Source organism: Watersipora subatra, chromosome 6 (assembly GCF_963576615.1).
Source record: "Watersipora subatra chromosome 6, tzWatSuba1.1, whole genome shotgun sequence".
Taxonomy (NCBI): Eukaryota; Metazoa; Bryozoa; class Gymnolaemata; order Cheilostomatida; family Watersiporidae; genus Watersipora; species Watersipora subatra.
This window is the reverse complement of record NC_088713.1, coordinates 28,770,451-28,792,072: the sequence shown is the minus strand read 5'-3', so window position 1 is coordinate 28,792,072 and position 21,622 is coordinate 28,770,451. Positions and strand designations below refer to the sequence as shown.

Here is a 21,622-nt window from a genome sequence, read left to right as displayed (position 1 = left end):
CAATGAATGATAAGTAAATAAGAGAAGGACTCCTAGATGACAACTCCATGCGTGCAAACTCATAAATATGCCAGACTAGTCTATAAATAACCACTCAATGAATTTCAATACTTCTAACCCTTTGTGGTTGATACATTTATGAATGATAAATCTATGGGAAATAAATCTATAGACAATAAATCTATGAATGATACCTCTATGAAAAAAACTCTATGATTGACACATCCATGAATCATATCTCTATGAATGATACATCTGTGAATAATAACTATGAATGATAACTCTATGAGTGACCAGTAACAGTTGAGCACAAAAGTTTACAAAAACTACGATATAGAGATTTTTTCTGCCTAGAATCCTAGTGTAGACTAAAGCCAGTTACCTCCTCCTAGTCCAGAGTCAGTGATGGAAGTAACTTTAGACATGGCATCCATAAGAGGCGTCTTCTGCAAGAATAGACAACTGTTAAAAGGATGCTTAACTGACCTCCAAACATTATTACATCAAATAGAGAAATGCAGATGTTTATGTCTATGAAGGTTAGTAGTATCCTTGAATATATTAAGATGCCTATGTCTATGAGAGCTAGCATCCTTGGATATGTTCAGATGCTTATGTCTATGAGAGCTGACAGCCATAGAAGGGTTCAAATGAGTGCTAGCTAAATTGTACTTACCAAAGGTCCTCCCTCAAAGTAGGTCATAGATTGCTTCAATGTGAGGTTACTTCCCTTACGGTACAACTCAGCTAGCTACAAAGAGAGTGTAACTCCCATAAATCATAAACATTTAAAATTTAGAGACGTGAGTAAACCCAGAACTTTATGGATTACCATAGAGCAACCCTACAATACACTGGAATATTAAACGAATTATGGATGTCTATACAGACAACTGGAATAAAAAATACATGAGCTGTATATAATATATCAAATAAAACAAATAATAATACATAATAGTGTATAAAAATAAATTAATCATGTAAATAAGTATGATAAATAACATAATAATATAATAAAATAATATACATAGTAAACATATATAATATACAGTATATATTATATAAATGTTGAAGTAAATAATAATTGTCTAAAGCATAATGACTCAAATAAAACTAATAATAAGTTCTGAATATGAAGTATGAAACTAAAGCTATAATTAGGTCAAAGAATAATTAGGTCGAAGAATAATTAGGTCAAATAATAACTTGTACTTGACACAGTTTCAAGTCTCCTTGATCTGAATGTAGCTGACAGCCAAGTACATGATATTCTTTAAACTATCCATAGGTTATATATAAATATGTCTCTATGTATGAGTTTAATAACTTACAAATCGTCGAAGGTCATTCGGAAATCTAAAAATAGCAAGACTAGAGTTTTTGCTGACCAAATCATTGACATTCCTGAGTGCGATGTTCTCGAACGCAACCTGAAGAATAAACGTAATGTTCGTATTTACTACGATGAGACCACTCAAGCGTGTTTTTGTAAACATAGAGAAAACTTGTTTGATTGAGAGATGAAAATGTGGCATGGTGTTAGTGAGCACTCTCTGCTATTACAAGCCAGACTGCATATCTTATCCACCAGAATTAGCTGAAGATGAACTTACCAAAATGTGTAGTAAATTAGTAAATTTTATCAGAAAATATCGGTATTTTGCTATCATTTGTGATTGCTTTTAATGTTTGAGGTCATCTGACTGTCAGGATGTTTCAAGTTTAAAATCGATAAAACTACATATCGATTAAAATAATCAGATCAATCGAAAGTGCGATCAACCGACAGAATATACATGTAGATGCACAATGTTTCAACTTGAACACAATAGCAGATACCAACTATCACAACCATAACAACTAGTGATGTCATTTCTCACTTTTTTCTTCTGAGCATTTTAATCGTGATCAAGTTTTATGAACTTTAATCTGAAACATTCTAGTAGTCAGATCACATCAAACATCACAAACAATCACAAATGATAGAAAATACCGACGCTTTTGGAGGAAATAAACTAAAAAAATTGTGTAAGTTTATCTTTAACAAAAATAGAAACAAAGAAGAAGCCAAATGAGGTAATTATCAGTTTCTAGTTTATTGACAAGGTCATGTGTGAGACAATATCGTTTCATTGAATTTTAAAACATGGAGAGTGAATATGGCCAAGAGAGAATGACTCCTAGGAGGGAGAGAATGAATGGATACAGAGAAAGTTTTGGTTCCATGGTTACCTAACAAGAGACCTAAATGAACAGGTTTTCCCTCGTTGACTCATCAATTATCTGTATAGCCTTGGAACTTTCCAATTGTTAGATTGAAAGCAAATGTCGAAAAAAGGACAGAAGAAAAACTGATCAAGCAATCACTTTAAGGTGAATATGTTTAAAACAAAAAATTTCTTACAACTGAATATTCAGCGCATAGAAAGGGATGTACTCTAAAAGGAAAAAGAGTCTGAAAGGAAGGGGTCGAGTCTAAAAGGAAGGGGTGGGTGTAAGAAACCTACAATGAATACAGCTCACAAATAAAACAACTAGAGCTGAGGCTAGCTGAGAAGTAGGTACAAAGACAATAACTCACAAACAATACAGCTGGAGTGGAAGATGGCTGAGGAGTAAGCAAGAGGTCAAGGACAGCTTTGTCTCTCATCTGTTCCATTGGAACTTCTTCTGGATTCCGTAGAAAGAGACAATATGTGATGAGAAGATTGGGAGAGTAGAGCACCACCACATAGTCACAGTTCTTGTATGTTTCCCTACAAGATTAAGCAACCAAGTACAGTTTGTAATCTCCGACATGATTGGCTAGGTATAAGCGGCTTTGGTCAGCTGATTGATGATGCAATGCTTACCATATTTTCTGAACTATATGTGGTGACTTCTTATAGTTCGGCCAGGAGTGCATCTTATACTTCTGAGTGAGTTATGTAAGAAACTATTGACAGATTACTACCAGTTTTAAGCAAGTTATTTATGCTATATCTAACAGAATAATCCCTAACATGCTATATTACCATGTAGTGTATGCGTATTATTTTAACATGCTCAGTTGTGTCATGTAGTGTATGCATATTATATTAACATGCTCAGTTGTGTCATGTAGTGTCTGCAAACTGTTCAGCCTGTTGTTGGCTCCATTATAATTGTGAGTAACTTTTTTAACATTTGTTGTTGGTGTTGGCTTTTAGGAAATAAAGCTGTCTAAAGTGGCCACTTATACTCCACTGTGACTTATATTACTTCATGAGAGTACATATCATGGCTAGTACTACTTACATTCTGGACTGACTTATACAATGCACCAAATACAGTATGTCTAAGTGTGAGCAATCCAACTTGAAGAATGACAGCTACTGGGCATGACATGACTTGTCTGGACATGTCTGAGTCCAGTGCACAGCTGGAGACATGCCCAGTAGCTCCACCTGTCATTCCTGTCACGAGGTGTCGGAATTGAACCTGTTGTCTACAGATCAGGCATGCTAGACCACTAGGCTACGACTGCTCTCTGCTTACATCGACATTGTTTGTCAAGATAGTGTTCGACTCTAAATCTGCATCAAAGAAATCTAGACAGATTTTATTTGACCAGCATATGGTGCTAACTAGAGAACCGAATTTCTTGAGCTTTTCATACAATTAGTAACTGAGTAGAAATCCTAAAAACTGATGAAAGGCTAATCAGAGTTGAAGTCGCTAGTATACATCAACAATGCTGAGTATCAACCAATAGCCCTACACTATATCAAATATGGTGCTCATGGAATTAGGACACCGGGCATCACTGAACTCTGTGATACTCACTCATCAGACAGATCTCCTGTAAATAGAATAACCTCTGCGTTGAAGTATTGTTCAAGTATGGAACGGAGAACCGAGTCGAAGTTATGATACTCTGGCGGCAGATCTGCGGTATGGGCGATGCAAATAGTTACTTTATCTCCTCCCACCATATCTACAAAAAACAACTACTAACAGAATAATAATAATAATAATAACAACAACAGAGGTTAAAAGATAAAAATATCTCATAACTTCATTAAACCAATAAAATAAATACATAAAAAACAAATTTTATTATAAAATACTAGAAATTTTAAAGACACAAGAACCGCAAATCTACCAGTAGTGAATATTTCTTTCAAAATATTAACATCCATTAAATGCCAGGCATTCAGCTAGTACAATCATATTTATGTTAAAAATAGACATCCACATATTTAATTCAGCAAACGTATATAACTACAAGTATTTATATTTAATTCGTTAGCTATGGAATATGAGACCGACGCAAACGTTACAAGACAAAGAAAAAATGATTTTTATGAGAAAAAAGTTGGAAGCCATAAATAAAGAGGAAGAAGGCGTTCGTATTGTTAATATTGCCAAAAAATATGGTCGCAAACAATCAACAATTGCGATTATAGAGATACACTGGTCTACCATATATAGATACACTGGTCTACCATATATAGATACACTGGTCTACCATATATAGATACACTGGTCTACCATATATAGATACACTGGTCTACCATATATAGATACACTGGTCTACCATATATAGACACACTGGTCTACCATATATAGATACACTGGTATACCATATATAGATACACTGGTCTACCATATAGATACACTGGTCTACCATATATAGATACACTGGTCTACCATATATAGATACACTGGTCTATCATATATACATACACTGGTCTACCATATATAGCTACACTGGTCTACCATATATAGATACACTGGTATACCATTAATAAATACACTGGTCTATCATATATAGATACACTGGTCTACCATATATAGATACACTGGTCTACCATATACAGACACACTGGTCTACCATATATAGATACACTAGTCTACCATATATAGATACACTAGTCTACCATATACAGACGCACTGGTCTATCATATATAGATACACTGGTCTACCATATATAGATACACTGGTCTACCACATATAGATACACTGGTCTACCATATATAGATACACTAGTCTACCATATACAGACACACTGGTCTATCATATATAGATACACTGGTCTACCATATATAAATACACTGGTCTACCATATATAGATACACTGGTATAACATATATAGATACACTTGTCTACCATATATAGATAGACTGGTCTACCATATATAGATACACTGCTCTACCATATATAGAGACACTGGTCTACCATATGCATACAAGACACCAGAACATCAAGTCGACACTTCTATTCACCTAGGCAGCATGTTTTCATTAGGCAGTTTGGCAGCTATACTAGAAATTCCCCTGTCATACAGCCCACGGCCAAAGTGATATTGGAAACAAGAAAGGGTACTGATGGTTGAGAAATGCAATATTAGCAGTCAAATGGCACTGCAGTGCAATAGGATAACTGCAATGGTAGCTGTAATGTACTGGGTGTGGGTGTTATTATATACAACAGATAGCAATAATGAAAGGAAAAAATTATATGTTTATATGTCTCCCCCTGCAATAGGAGAAATGCAATATTGGCCAATATTAGAAGTAAAATGCACTGATATTATTAGAATAACCAATATTATTAATATAGTAATAACATAAAACCAATGCACAATTTTGTTTACATTTAAAAACTTCATAGTTAGCAATATCAAGAAGTAGTGATATTTATATAGATTTTTAGAAAATATGTACTAGGTAGTCATTGTTCTGTAGTCATCCAAACTTATGATTAAATATTGTAACAATCTCATAAGAATCAGAATAAGAATCTCATAAGAAAAAATATCATCGTCATTTCTTTTACTTACACTGCGTTGGACATCAGTTAGAATACCAAAGTACATAAGTGTCTAAAATGTCAGTTACGTTGAAATCGGCAAAAATGAAACGATTTCAGTACTCCTACGTTAATTACAGAAACCTTTGACAATGCTATAGACTGGTGAAATGTGCACGTTATTTTTTTGCAAAATGCGCACGACTTAATCGTTCTATTCTCTGTCACTCGGCGTTTCAATTTCCGGTCTTAACTTTTATTAAACCAAGCTTTTTTTGTGACGATTTTCGGTCAAATTAATCTGTCTATTTGTGCATAATCCGATCAGATGGGCAAGTTTTAAGATAATGCCGACGGTTTACAAAGACTTGGTAACATATTTAAATAGGCTTATATGTGTTTTGTATCGTTATTATACTTTAACGACTCTACAAAACGATGGCTAAATTTGTTGATGAAATTTTAAGACAAGGGTTCGTCTCATTGTTGATGAGTAATTTTTGTAAGTTGTGTGTGTGCACCTGCATTTATCATAAAAACTCTCAAACTTCGCTTCCGCTCGTTTGTTCGTCGGATAACATATTTAATTTGGCAGCTAGAGGCCAGCTATATAACGTATTCAGTTAAGCAGCTAGAGGCCAGCTATATAACGTATTCAGTTAAGCAGCTAGAGGCCAGCTATATAACATATTCAGTTAAGCAGTTAGAGGCCAGCTATATAACATATTCAGTTAAGCAGCTGGATGCCAGCTATATAGCATAGTTAAAATACACATGCTAATACACAAGGAAGGTGGTGACACAGGAACCGAACACTCATGTCCGTAGAATTCTTCGCTTACCTTCAGGATTAGGAGCCATGTACTTTGATCTCTTCGCTTACCTTCAGGATTAGGAGCCATGTACTTTGATCTCTTTGTGGAAAAGAAATGTCTAGGTATACAGTCATAGTCGTGATGTGAACGGGGCCTCCTCCGAATCAAGATGAGAGTGATTAGGCCAAAAACTACTATGACAATGAACATGAGGACTGCTGCCACAATCCAAATTGTTTGCTCTCCTGTACTGTTGTTCACAAGAAGAGACTGTGTAGATGGAGTGCTTTGCATACTTCCTGGAAGTAAGGGTGAATACCATTTAGCAGAGCTATACAAAGCACTAACATAGGGTAAATCACAGGCAGATTGAAGGAAAGAAACAAGCTCTAAAAGGCTAGCAGAGCTCAATGAGACTTACCCTTAGTTGGTAGAAAAGTGTCTACAATGTAAATATACAGTACAATTTAAACTATCATATATAAACAAAAGTAATAGTTCAAACAGAGCAATAATATAACTAGAAATTCCACTGTCATACAGCCCACGACCAAAGTGATATTGGAAAAAAGAAAGGGTACTGATGGTTGAGAAATGCAATATTAGCAGTCAAATGACACTGCAGTGCAATAGGATAACTGCAATGGTTGCTGTAATGTATTGGGTGAGGGTGTTATTATGTACAACAAACAGCAATAATGAAAGGAAACGATTATATGTTTATATCTCTCCCCCTGTAATAGGAGAAATGCAATATTAGAAGTAAAATGCACTGATATTATTAGAATAACCAATATTATTAATATAGTAACACAGTAATAATAGAAAACCAATGCACAATTTTGTTTACATTTAAAAATGTCATAGCTAACAATATCAAGAAGTATCAAAAAGAATATCCAAACTTAGTAATAGTAATAATAGAAAACCAATGCACAATTTTGTTTACATTTCATAACGTCATAGCTAACAATATCAAGAAGTATCAAGAAGAATATCCAAACTTATAATGAATTATCGTAATAATCTCATGAGAATCGGTAGAAAAAATATCATCGTCATTTCTTTTACTTACACTGCGTTGGACATCAGTTAGAATACCAAAGTACTCAAATGTGTCTAAAATGTCAGTTACTTTGAAATCGGCAAAAATGAAACCATTTCTGTACTCCTACGTTAATTACAGGAACCTTCGGCGATTTGACAATGCTATAGACTGGTGAAATGTGCACGTTATTTTTTTCGTAAAATGCGTGCGACTTAATCGTTCTATTCTCTGTCGCTCGGCGTTTCAATTTCCGGTCTTAACTTTGATAAAAGTGAGGCTTAGCAAGTTTTAATAACGATTTTCGTCCAAATAAATCTGTCGATTTGTGTATAATCCGATCAGATGGGCAAGTTTTGAGATAATGCCGACAGTTTACAAAGACTTGGTAACATATTTAAATAGGTTTGTATGTGTTTTGTATCGTTATTATACTTTAACGACTCTACAAAACGATGGTTAAATTTGTTGATGAAATTTAAGACAAGGGTTCGTCTCATTCTTGATGAATAATTTTCGGAAGTTGTGTGCACATGTGCATTTATCATAAATCTCCCAACCAATTGCTTTGCTCGTGTTTGGTCGTGGACTATATACAGTAGACTATCATATTTAGACAAAGGTAATACTTTAAACAGAACAATAATATAAATATATACAGTAGACTATCATGTTTAGACAAAGGTAATACTTTAAACAGAGCAATAATATAACTATATACAGTACACTATAGTGCTGGGCACGAGTACTTCTTGGTCAACGGGTTTAGACCGGCCCCCTTCTGTTCGGGTTTTTCGAGTATCGGGTAGCTAGTAGTGCTAGGCTCGGGTATTTCTTTGCCTACGGGTTTCTCGGGTATCGGGTTTGTTGATATGGATTTTATGTTTAAATTTTCTAAACAGATATATCTTCAAATTTACAAAGCAATTATATTTCTTTTCAATTTATTTATCACTTTTCAGTTTTTATTGACTGACATTCGTACTCGCAGCCTTAACAGGAGGATTGTTAAACAGTCAAGATAGTCTGGGGCTACAGGGCATTTTCGTGTCAACAGGTGGCAGAAGATAGAGTCTATGGTAGCTTAATACTTGAGCATGTTCTATGTACCTCTCTGACTTTTTGTAGATGGTGCTCTAAATAACATAAAAAAACTTTACATTATCGGCTTTTTCCGTTAGTAAGGCTTGTTGGCTTAGTAAAACTTGGTTATAATGAATTATGTAATCCATAATAGCTGTGGTAATCAATTTAAACAGAGTTATTAAATTTTCACTGCGACTATCAACGCTGATGGCTGTTTCTAACAAGGCGATAGCGGAAACAGACTAAGGACCTATGTGTTATCGGTGATAGTGAACACGCGCCGTATTAAAAAAGGCATATATTTGTTTACGAAGCCGATTTGGCTAATTGTGCAAATAAAATTTGATGTAAGTATTTCTTCTCACCTTTTAATGACAAGTAATCACTGCTTGACTACAATATTTCTAGTGGGTATAGTAAGTAAGGTATGATATGGTTTATTCTATCTATTAAATTAAAGACTCGTTAAACCCCATTGTCATGCCTCCTTAGCAAAAATGACACAGAAATACTCTGTGGTCCCAGACTAAGAGCGCAGGGTGCAATAGACCGAGTTTTTGTTAACACTACCCGACGGATCCGTGTACCAAAACCCGAACTTGAAAGTCAAAACCCGAACCCGAAGGACCGGAATACCCGAAATCTCTATTACCCGATACTCGAGAGAAGATAAACCTGCGAGTTCAACGAGTATTACTACCCGTGCCCAGCACTAGTACACTATCATATATAGATAAAGGTAATACTTTAAACAGAGCAATAACATAACTATATACAGTACACTATCATATATAGATAAACGTAATACTTCAAACAGAGCAATAATATAACTATATACAATAGACTATCATATATAAACAAAGGTGTTACTTCAAACAGAGCAATAATATAACTATATGCAGTACACTATCACATTTAGACAAAGGTAATACTTTAAACAGAGCAATAATATAACTATATACAGTAGACTACCATGTTTAGACAAAGGTAATACTTTAAACAGAGCAATAATATAACTATATACAGTACACTATCATATATAGATAAAGGTAATACTTTAAACAGAGCAATAATATAACTATATACAGTACACTATCATATATAGATAAAGGTAATACTTTAAACAGAGCAATAATATAACTATGTACAGTAGACTATCATATATAGACAAAGGTAAAACTTTAAACAGCATGCTAGTATATAGCAAAGCATACATACATCATAACAAATAGTAATAATCAGGAGTAGATAATTCACCAAATTCAAACAAATTTACCTTGAACTATTTCTCCTAAAGACCTGCTCGTAGAACAAGGTCTACACTTTCCAGCAGTATTACAAAGGCCTTCGACAGGACATAGTGCAAGCTGTGGTTTTACCTGCATACAGAGTATAGAGATCTATAGTTATAGGTGCTTATAATTATGCTAGCTATGAAACCATGTTAGTTTTTAAATACATGTACAAGTGATTCATACAAATTTAAGTGACATGCCTATACAAAGTAGATGAAAGGCAATCGAATATGCGTATAGCTGATCTACACATGTTAAATGCTGTTCAATGTATCATCCACAGTTTGATAGCTGACAGTAGGTGTCATATATGTGTATATATCTTATATCTATATACAGTGAAACTCGGATAACTCGCCCTTGGATAGCTCGAACACATGGTTAACTCCAACAGATTTGTTTGGTCCGTTCCCATGCAATAATAAATTGCTTTAGATAACTCGACCTTACCTTCGCTAATTCGAACAGTCTTTTGCCCAATGGCTACCGAGACTGTTGTTATCGCTTTAGAATATTACTTTATTCCAAGCCATAGAGATAAAAATCAACTTTTAGTAGTTCTTAGGCATCATTATTACCACTATCGGCAAAATATTTTCGTTGACGACTTTTTTAAAGGTTTGCAAAAAACCAAATTTTACCAAACATCCGTTTGGGATAGCCTTCCGAAAGTAAGGAGAAGCGAGGTAACCTTCAGATAAACTCGAAGAAAAATCGGCAAAATTGGTTTTTATTAAAACGCTCAAAAGAAAAATATGGCTTTTTTTACTGAGCGTTTCAACCGCGATCAAGTTTTGCCTATTTTAATCTGAAAACATCCTGGCAGTCACATCACCTAAAACAAACAAACAAATCTCAAGTAATAAAAGGAAAATATTTATACTTTCTGACAAAAATTGTTAAAAAATTACATGAGAGGCCCCTTTCATCGAGCAATCAACGAGCAATCAATGCTTTTGATTTATATGTAGTTTGTATATGTACTGATGAATACATGCACTTGTGATAGTGTTCTCATAACTTGAACACTCTGATAACTCGAACCCTTTCTCTCGGTCCCATGAAGGTCGAGCTAGCCGAGTTTCACTGTATACTTCTCAGTGTTGGTGTGTGTATCTGTCCTTTGGTATGTCCGGCTATAGCTGTTAAAATATTGGAATGAAGAATCCGTTTTGCAGAAAACTTGATCTCAAAACCTCTTGTTCACCAGACGACGCTGAACCATTGCGCTACGCGAGATTAATAGATATATTTGGGGTGATATGAGTGACTATCTGGGCGAAAGCACCGCTATGCTTTACGCAACGTGGTTAAAGCTCACTCTAATGTTTTTCAAATGCATTCTTGTAAACTTACCACTAAAATTTCATCACTTATCTGGATTGCAAAACTGCGGTGGCAATCTTTGTGAGTTGAAGTCCAACGGAATATGAAATTGTAATTTCAAAATTTTAACAGCTATAGCTGGACATGCCAAAGGACAGATGACAAACTTTGAGAAACATATATACAGATATACACCATAAAACCTATATTTGAACGACACCTTTATTTGCATGCCGTTTCCAAATTCTTTGATCATTACGAACCCATATAAAATGATCAGTAAAAAGTTAAATAGTCAACAAAATCGTACTAATAATGAGTTATACACGTCAATAACAATTTTGGTGGTGTATCTGGCATCAGGTGACTAGAGGCATATCTGGCATCAGGTGACTAGAGGCGTATCTGACATCAGGTGACTAGAAGCATATCTGGCATCAGGTGACTAAAAGCGTATCTAGTATCAGGTGACTAGAGGTGTATCTGATATCAGGTGACTAGAGGTGTATCTGGTATTAGGTGACAAGAGGCATATCTGGTAGCAGGTGACTAGAGGCGTATCTGGTATCAGGTGACTAGAGGCGTATCTGGTATCAGGTGACTAGAGGCGTATCTGGTATCAGGTGACTAGAGGCGTATCTAGTATCAGGTGACTAAAGGCATATTTGGCATCAGGTGACTGGCGGTGTCACATCACGAGAGGTTACACCGGTGTTACACCGCGGAAGCACGAAATAGCCTTGCCGTGACTCAAGAGAGATTTGTATAACAAGGGTCCCATAGTTAACCTTAAAAATATCGGTTTCTCTTTTTCTGGTCTACCAAGCTGAATATCCCGAATTTGATTCTTGTTGAAATCACTATTTTAATTTAAGCTCTAACCTCGGCTTTAGAAAAACGGATGGACAGACAGACAGCGGTTTTACGATAGTAAATATAACTTTTTGTTTTACATAATTTTGGACATTGAATTTGTTGGAGTTACCGGTATAGAGTGTACAAGTCGAGCCTGCCGTTTTTCTATTCACTTAAAGATGTAGTTGCGTCAAAATTTAAGTTGATCTTAAAAGAAAGCATTTTTTTTCTCTATCAGTTGATATGTTGTTTGTTGTGTTACGCAATCGCATTGCCAAGATATTTGAAGATTAAAACCGAAAAAATCTGATCGCCGTAAAAACGCTCAGGCCACAAAAACGTGCCCAGCCTCGCCAAAAATGATGTCACGCGTTTGGCAACCTGTCTCTATCTCTCGTATTCACATCGGCTATTTGCGATAAAAGTCTAGCCTTACGTGGCTCTATTGGCATATATCTTATTTTGTATTTGCTCATGTTGGCTAGAATAAAATTTTAAATCCTGCTACAGATGCATTATTATGAATGTTTAAAAGGCCTCAAATAAAGAAAATTGAAAATTTGTTCTACTCACTTTCTCCAAATGTTGTGTAAACATTTGGGTACCGACTACCAATTCTACCGGTCTACAGTAATTAGGTCAAGCGAACTAAGTTGATTACGGTCTCTGTGTCAGCGCAGTTATCAATTGCTACTCGAACGTGAAACTACTAGCTGATCAAGCTACTACCAATATACCGGTATTGCGAAAATACGAATAACTTTTGCTCATAAATTCCAACTTTCGTTGTGTTTGACAGAGACTAAAGTGAAAAGGCAAATCATGATTTAGTAAGTCAATAGTATTTTCATTTGTTTTGATTTGTTGCTCTATAAATTAAAACAACATTAGCCATACTATTTTAGTTCATAGTTGCAGAACGCTGTTGTAGTTAGTTCGACTGGTTTACTAGTCAATCTGTCATTTCAATTGACGAAAATACTTTAAGTATGAAATATTAATCGTGGTTATACTGTAGTTATTCAACTTCGTTCACTTTTACGTATCTTTAAACGTTGTCGTTTTAAGATAAGATAGACACACCTTCGTATTTATATGAATAACTTTTTCTCACAATTTCCAACTTTTGTTGTGTTTGACAAAAACTAAAATGAAAAGGCAAATCATTATTTAGTTAGTAAGTCAATTAGTATTTTCATTTGTTTTGATCTGTTGCTCTATAAATTAAAACAACATTAGCCATACTATTTTAGTTCATAATTGCAGAACGCTGTTGTAGTTCATTCGACTGGTTTACTAGTCGATCTGCCATTTCAATTGACGAAAATACTTCAAGTATGAAATATTAATTATGGTTATACAGCTGTAGTTATTCAACTTACTTCACTTTTTCGTATCTTTAAACTTTTTAGTTTTAAGATAAGGTAGACACACCACATATTTGTACGAACATAAATCTCGGCCATATTATGGATATTAAGCATTTTCTTCAAAGTCACATTAGGTTACACACTTGAATATCGTGATATTTTTCTATTTGTTAAGAATAGTCTGCATAACCACTTCAATGTTTCGTTGTAGCAGTGAAATGTCTTCAAGTCGACATTGGGCTCTCTCCTGTGCCGCAGCTAATTGTGAAGAGACCAAACATCTATTTGCTTGGCCTCGGGGAAGGACATCAACAGATGTACAGCGAGCCAAATGGACAGAATTTGTGAAGAAACATGTAGCAAATTTTCGATATAAAACCATATCTAGAATTTGCTTCCGGCATTTTACTGAGGAATGCTTCAGCAACTACCACCAATACAGGTACCAACAAGGAAAAGATATCCGGCTCATGTTAAAGAAGCACTCGGATATAATTCCCACACGAAACCTGCACATTAAAGCTGATTCTGCTGCTACCCCAAGGAAGCAGAAGCCAATTACCCTTTTGCCTACAAGAGAGCGCAGAGCAGTGGTGCGAGGCTTACTTGCTGATGCGTAAGTGGTGTAAGATGTGATAATGCACAGTACTAGGAATCTTTGAATTTCACAAGTTATGTTATGAGCTTCCAATTTGAAAATATAAAACAACTCGGGTTTTACGGAAAAAAAATTCTTGTCTATATATTACAGTGTTCCTGCAGTGCCTAGGACAGCAACCTTTTTTTCTCATTCACGATCGAAAATACCAGTTCGTAATCCTCAGCCTGCCGAGTCCTTTGGACCTGGAAAGTCCTCTAAGGTTGACAAAGGGGTACAGCTACGGAAATGTCTTCACCGTCCTAAGTATCGGTCGATTTCAACCCAGACCGATGCTAAACAGTGAGTACAGTTAACTTGTTTCATATGGTTGGACGGGATTCTTTTTTACAATATATATTGATAGTCTATAAACATTTATTCACAGGCCTGATCTTCCAGCCTCACCTCCATCTAAAAGAAAAATGCCAGTAGTCGATGAAGCAAGCTCCATTCCTTCTACATCTAAGCAGTTACAACGTTATTCTCTAATTATGGAGAGTGATACTAGTGATGAGATGCAGGAACGAGAGGAAGATCTGGTAAGTTACAAATACTTTGATAAAATGTCATAGCAATTTTTCCTTTTTTCATGCTTCTTTTACGTTAAAGACTTAGATGAGTTTCCTAAAATGCCATAGCACTTTTCTTCATTTTCTATGCTTCTTTTAGGGTAAAGCCTTGGATGAAGAAGAATGGGTGCCAGATTCAGATAACAGTGAGACGGAAGACGAGGTTTCAGAAGAAAGCTTTGAGGGGTAAGAAATATAGTAACTGCTAGTTCGTATTTGATAATGCGTATTATTTCATCGATTATATGTACTCACTGTCTTTACAACAATATAATATTATAATATTTATAGTATATATATTATGTATGTTATAATTATATTATTATATATTTATTTATAATTATATTGTTATATATTTATACATATTATTCATAATATATATAAATATATTACAATATATATTATGTATATTGTATTATATATTAATATATATTATTTATATTACATAACATGTGTAAGTATATTATAATATATATATTATGTATATTATAATTATATTATTATATATATATATAAAGATCGACGTGGATGCCAGCCTCGGTACTAAGTTGGACGCCTTCTGATGTGCCTTGTGTGTTTCGTTGAGCCTCAAATATAGTAGGATACCTCAGTCAACGGCTCAAGGCACTGATGGAGGAACCTTAGCAAGATGCAGACAATGACATCGTGCTAAGGCTGAGTAGCCGCATGTTCAAAAAGAACTATTCGAATGTGGTGAAACTAACTGCATCGTGTATTCATCATAATCTAGACATTGTTAGTGTGAATTTGTAGAAATTTTTCTGCTGATCATTTATATGATTAGTTGATAATAGACAAGCAATTGTTTTGTGAGTTGACCAAATTAGTGAACGTAAGACGTAATAAAAAATTTTGTTGAAGTCAATTCACCCGCATTAGAAACTAAAATTTAATTTGACCTGGCAAGGGGTTTCCCTTTTTTCCATTCGCGGGAAAGCAACCTTTCCACTCTGCGATTGATGGTGTGGCTCAGAATGGTTTGGTTATGCAAGGCTTGTACGAGAGTGCATATAACAATGGCTTTGTTCATGGGGAGCCAGCAAGACAAGATTTCATGACCATGGTGATTCTAACTTTGCGCGATGAATAGAGCTTTCCACGAATCTCTCAGTAATAGCTAATCATACTGCTGATTATAATTCATAAGCCATTCTGCCAGACAATACTTTGGCAGATGTGGCAAGACAATGAAGTGTTTAATTTTTTTTGTCATTTATCTTTTGTTGATGATTATAGCTGCAGGTTCGTTGATGAGGTAGAGGAAGCAGCCAGACAGGAGACGAGAAGTTTGTCAAGCCACATTTTTTCCATTGTCTGACTGTATTCCTGTGAATTTTCTCTGTTCGTAGTTCAACTCTATTTGCTACATTTATTTTGCTGTTCGCCGTTTGCATTCATTGTCTTTTACTTTTTTATTTTTGTATATATTATACATTGCCTACAAAGTTTAAGTGTATAAATATATTAATTTATATTAAATAGAAATTATATCTTTATAGTATATTTGTAAAATAAAGTATATAAAAATCACTCCACTGCAGTAAATTCAAATTCTGTATGCGCCATATCTGCGTATTCATCCTCATATTCAGTGCCAGGGTATGCAGCTCGCACCATGTTATACACGCAGGCTGGTAGTGGTCGTCGCTCTCCCCTCCCAAGTCCTGTTGGATATGTCCAGAATACCAGAGATCTATACGCGCATAATCTCCTCTGCCTACACACCATGTTGTAGATGTCGCAGTCTTTCAGTCTTTCAGATGGTACCAGGCTCTCCGCATCTGGATACTTGGGCACTAACAAAATATCATACTTTTACAGTATCTTGATAACTTACTTGAAGTAAGCAGTAAAAATAGCAGCTGCAAACCTCATAAGCTTACCATGGTAGTGGCAGTAGTTATAATAAGCCACTCTCAATGGACCTGGCTTTATTAGATCTTTTATTTCGTCAGCTTCGGTAACGCATTTGATACCAGTTTGCGGAATGGAATGCCACATGTCGTGATTTGTGCAGCATATGTTCATTTCTTTTTTACTCCACGCATGGCAATTCTCACACTTGCACCACTGCTGAACTGGTGGTGCCACGTAAACATCCTGTAATCAATAAAACAAACGTAATGATTACACGCATTCATTGATGTCGTTCTAAGGTGTATTTACGGTAAGGTTTCAATTTGGGAGTCAATTAGATTGCTAATCTAAAATCACGATATGAGTAAACGTTTAACAAAAATATAGGTATGTAAAATATATAAATACAAAACCAGCAATTCGAAGCTTTGTTTTTGGTAGTTAATGATGAGCAATGATCAATCGATTTTACCCACTTCCTACGAGTGAAAATAATTTGTAATCATGACTCTAATTTACCAAAGATTCGAAAAAAAATATTAAAGCTAGGTAAAACGGCAGATGAGCTATGAAACGATGATTGGAGATAGCAAAGAATTATCATTTTATTAATTAGTATATGTATTTATGACTATAAAAATTACATTTACTTAGGTATAGAAGACTCTAAGTTAATTTACCTCCATTCTGTCTTTCTCTACAGCAAAACGCTGCTGACGCCTGTCAGCTTTTACCATAGGCTGCCTGCTCCAATCTTTGACTAAAGGTTGCTCAGATAACTCTGAGTCGCAGTCGCTCGAACATGAAGCCATTTTAAAACTATAACTTGTATGTAGTAATTGGTGAAAAGCGCTGAACCAGTAACGGTGAGAATTCTCTATCGAATGAGAATCTTCGAGATCACAGACAACCCGTTTTACGAGTGATAACATTTATTACGGCCTATATAAAAATTTCGCGCTCGTGATTGGCTAACGAAGCGACCTCATATTTATCGCTCGTGGTTTCGTTTCAGAAAACAAACTTGTTACGTCACGAAATTGGCACCCGCTGGAACGTGAGCTTTTTAAAAGAGGGCCTCATTCAAACGCATATATCTCTGGACAGGGTTGGTCTACAAAGACAAAAATGGCATCAAATTGTAGCTGATGTTTTAGCCTTTTATGGGTCCTAATTTCATTTTTGACGCAACTACATTTAATTTAAAATAGCCATGTGATTCATTTGCCAAGACTACTGCCTGTGTCTGTCGTCACATGACGGCTGACGATCAACTAGTGAGAGGTCTCATCAGTCCAAAGAAAGTGCTACACATTCAGTAAACTGCAGTAAACAAGTACCAAAACTGCAAGCACATTTTTTAACTCATGTCATGAAGTAGGTCAGAAAACGACGCCGTGGTTTAATTTGAAGTTGTGAATGTAGCTCTGGAATCTACCAAGCGACATTCTTCTGCAGTTTTAGACAAAATATCATAAAGCAATTCGACGACAGGAACCCAATGCTGGTGATGTGGCATGACATTAACCTCAACTAATGACCTCATTACACGCGTACAAGTACTGGATAATTCCTAGCGTTTTATTATTAAATAAATGATTTTTAATCTTTGCACATTTTCCCGGTCAGTTTAAATTGTATTAGTAATCATGATATATCAAAAATTTTATTTAAATTTATTAATATTTTATATAATTCTTTTACATAGTATATTTATACTTTATCATTATATGCAACGTTAAGTTTTTCACATGTCAGTACTCTAACCCCAAACATAAAGAGAAGTTTACAGATACAAATCTTTAGATGCCGTGTAAAATCTGTACTGCAAACATTTAAACAATATTTTAGGTTCACGGTAGCCTGTCTTGACAAACTGTTGTTTTTGCGGAGTTGTCCCCCCGTCGAGCGGGCGAGCAACACAACAGCTTGTCACAAGACGTACTGCACCCGATGCATCAGCTGCACTTAAACGGAGTTGTTCTCTTCCGTCTATGCGGCTTGGCTGCGATGTTATGTCGGTCGCTCCCTTGGTAATCAACGAATTTCGCGCAAAACTTATGTAGAAAAAAATAAGATTACAACGTTTAACCAGCGACCAGTCTCTGCGGTAAACTTTAGTAGAACTTGAGAACTTAGGCAACAACAGCGACTAAACATGTTGTTATTTGTGCGCTCAGTCAGTTTTATTTCTATTTTTGTATCAGTCAGCTTTATTTGTTCTTATGGATTTTATTTTCAATTTATTTTATTTTTTGAAGTTCTACTAAAGTTTACTGCAAAAACTGGTTGCTGGTTAAACGTTGTAATCTTTTTTTTCTACATAAAGTTTTGCGTGAAATTCGTTATGATTACCAATGGAGCGACCGACATAACACCACAACCAAGCCGCATAGACAGAAGAGAACAACTTCCTATAGTTACAGCTGAGTTATAGCAATTTCCAGCATGACCTGTCATGGATGAGGAGCTTTGCAACTGTAGAATCCTGCAGCGCTAAGAAGTTAAACATGAAATTATACCTATACTAATAGACCCAATAGACAAGCTCTCTCCTTGTCATTACACAGATTGACTGCGAGATATCAACTACGGCGACTCCATTGATCTTTTATATTACAATTACGGCAGAATGGAGTTGCTGATAGCGCCAGTCTTGCAGTCATCAGATGAGCGATAGTCTTGCAATTTAAACAAATTTAAAGGTTTATCAAATTTTCACACAGACATAGTAAAATTAGCCAAGGTTCTTTAAATGATACTTCTATTGAACCATTTAGTCTGAACTATTTAGATTAGAACTACTTAGAAATTTATTTTTGCTAATAATTTTTCGTTAGAAATATAGTTTAATTGTTCAAAAATCTGAAAATAAAAAACATTTGGTTTTTATTTTTGCCGCTGCTCTTTATAAGCATGCTAGTTATATGTGCAGGATTCTATTTGAATGCCACCTCTATTTGAACGCCACTATGATAGAGAAGAGTCGAAAAATAGAGCGCAATTGACGTTCAATTAGAGGTTTTACATTACATTTACGAATAATTCATTAGAACTTTAAAAACACGTATCACAGCTAGCGACTACTATAGCCTCTCACCTCTACAACGATTACATCGTCAGGTTTGAAAACCTCCAATAAATTCTTTCCGTTTAGAGTGAAGTTTGTCCAGTACCAGTCGTCTCTCGCCTCGGGGTAGACCTAAAATAGACACCAACTGTTTGCTTCATCAAAAAGTAGACAAATCCTAAATTCATTTTATTTGACCCAGTTTTACTAGACTAGTTTTAGAAAAGTTAATTTCTAAAACTAGATTTCAGATAGCAATTAAAAAGCTTGATTATTCAAATGTGATACAAAGTTTTACGATAATAACAATAAGCGGGACTAACTCTCTAGTCTAAGCCATCACAACAATCACCAACTGTTACAGCAACTACCGGTCTTCGTCAACAGACGGACAGACAGACAAAGGTACGATCCAAACCTTTGTAACAATAGTAACTGTTTCAGAACCAGGACCATTTTTAGAAACATTCTTCTGGAATTGGAGAACGTAGAAAAGTATATAATAGAGTTTGGGAGCTACTTTGAATCTCACGAGTGCATCATTTGTTGAGGAAATAGACAGGTTGGGTCGCTCCTCAGGTATGTAGTCAGCACCTGCAATGGAAACATTTTGTTTCCTGAGTTGAGCTTAACAGCGATTTGATGAGACATTTGAAAATATGTAGAGTATCGGCTTTACAATAAAAATACGAACTCACAGAGCGAGCGATTAATTCTGGGGATGTTGAGTGTTTCAAACAACTAATGAAAAACTAAACCTTTATGACCACAGATTGAAAATACTTGTTTTTCACCAACCTTATGATCACTTTACGTAATTCATTTTAAAAGTGTACATAAATGTACAATAACATATAGGACAAGTAAAGGGTAAGTAGATATACATGTACAATTACATAGAGGACAAGTAAAGGGTAAGCAGATATACATGTACAATTACATATAGGACCAACAAAGGATAAGTAGATATACATGTACAATAACATATAGGACAAGTAAAGGGTAAGTAGATATACATGTACAATTACATATAGGACAAGTAAAGGGTAAGCAGATATAAATGTACAATTACATATAGGACAAGTAAAGGGTAAGCATATATACATGTGCAATTACATATAGGACCAACAAAGGATAAGTAGATATACATGTACAATTACATATAGAACCAGTAAAAGATAAGTAGATATACATGTACAATTACAAATAGGAACAACAAAGAATAAGTAGATATACATGTACAATTACATATCGGACCAGTAAAGGATAAGTAGATATACATGTACAATTACATATAGGACCAGTAAAGGATAAGTAGATATACATGTACAATTACATATAGGACCAGTAAAGGATAAGTAGATATACATGTACAATTACATATAAGACTAATAAAGGATAAGTAGATATACCTGTACAATTATATATTGGACCAGTAAAGAATAAGTAGATATACATGTACAATTACATATAGGACCAGTAAAGGACAAGTAGATATAGATGTACAATTACCAATAGGACCAACAAAGAATAAGTAGATATACATGTACAATTACATACAGGACTAACAAAGGAAAATTAGATATACATATACAATTACATATAGGACCAGTAAAGGATAAGTAGATATACCTGTACAATTACATATAGAACCAATAAAAGATAAGTAGATATACATGTACAATTACATATAAGACCGGTAAAGGAAAAGTAGGTATACATGTACATATACATATAGGACCAGTAAAGGATAAGTAGATATACATGTACAATTAAATGTAGGACTAGTAAAGGATAAGTAGATATACATATACAATTACATATAGGACCAGTTAAAGATAAGTAAACATACCTGTACAATTACATATAGGACCAGTAAAGGATAAGTCGATATACATGT

The 21,622-nt window shown here is 35.0% G+C and overlaps 2 protein-coding genes and 1 long non-coding RNA gene across 4 annotated transcripts in view; 1 reads left to right on the top strand and 2 right to left on the bottom strand.

The window, feature by feature from the left end:
* LOC137398190 (uncharacterized) overlaps positions 1-21,622 on the bottom strand; it is a 187,580-nt gene that overhangs the window by 3,223 nt on the left and 162,735 nt on the right. The window lies entirely within an intron of this gene.
* On the bottom strand, positions 369-20,302 carry LOC137398776 (uncharacterized). The gene is made up of 10 exons (XM_068084956.1): positions 20,141-20,302; positions 19,753-19,854; positions 9,996-10,098; positions 7,010-7,030; positions 6,657-6,887; positions 3,805-3,955; positions 2,582-2,756; positions 1,332-1,430; positions 677-751; positions 369-446 (listed from the first exon to the last, which is right to left on the bottom strand). The coding sequence occupies exons 5-10, from the start codon at positions 6,880-6,882 to the stop codon at positions 369-371; spliced, it is 804 nt and encodes a 267-aa protein (XP_067941057.1). The 5' UTR covers positions 6,883-6,887; positions 7,010-7,030; positions 9,996-10,098; positions 19,753-19,854; positions 20,141-20,302.
* LOC137398926 (uncharacterized) lies at positions 14,067-15,014 on the top strand. 2 transcript variants are annotated; one of them, XR_010979065.1, is made up of 3 exons: positions 14,067-14,181; positions 14,591-14,744; positions 14,875-15,014. It is a non-coding gene; the product is annotated as an uncharacterized lncRNA (long non-coding RNA). The 2 variants fall into 2 exon arrangements; XR_010979064.1 differs by lacking the exon at positions 14,067-14,181 and adding an exon at positions 14,389-14,505 and having other exon boundaries at positions 14,875-15,011.

Bases quoted from the DNA above. Each gene is read 5' to 3' on its own strand.
- LOC137398776 (XM_068084956.1), bottom strand. From the start codon at position 6,882: ATGCAAAGCACTCCATCTACACAGTCTCTTCTTGTGAACAACAGTACA. The intron at 3,956-6,656 runs GTAAGCGAAGAG...TGTTTTTTGTAG, and splicing joins CATGGCTCCTAATCCTGAAG to ATATGGTGGGAGGAGATAAA. The intron at 447-676 runs GTAAGTACAATT...CTATTCTTGCAG, and splicing joins ACTTTGAGGGAGGACCTTTG to AAGACGCCTCTTATGGATGC.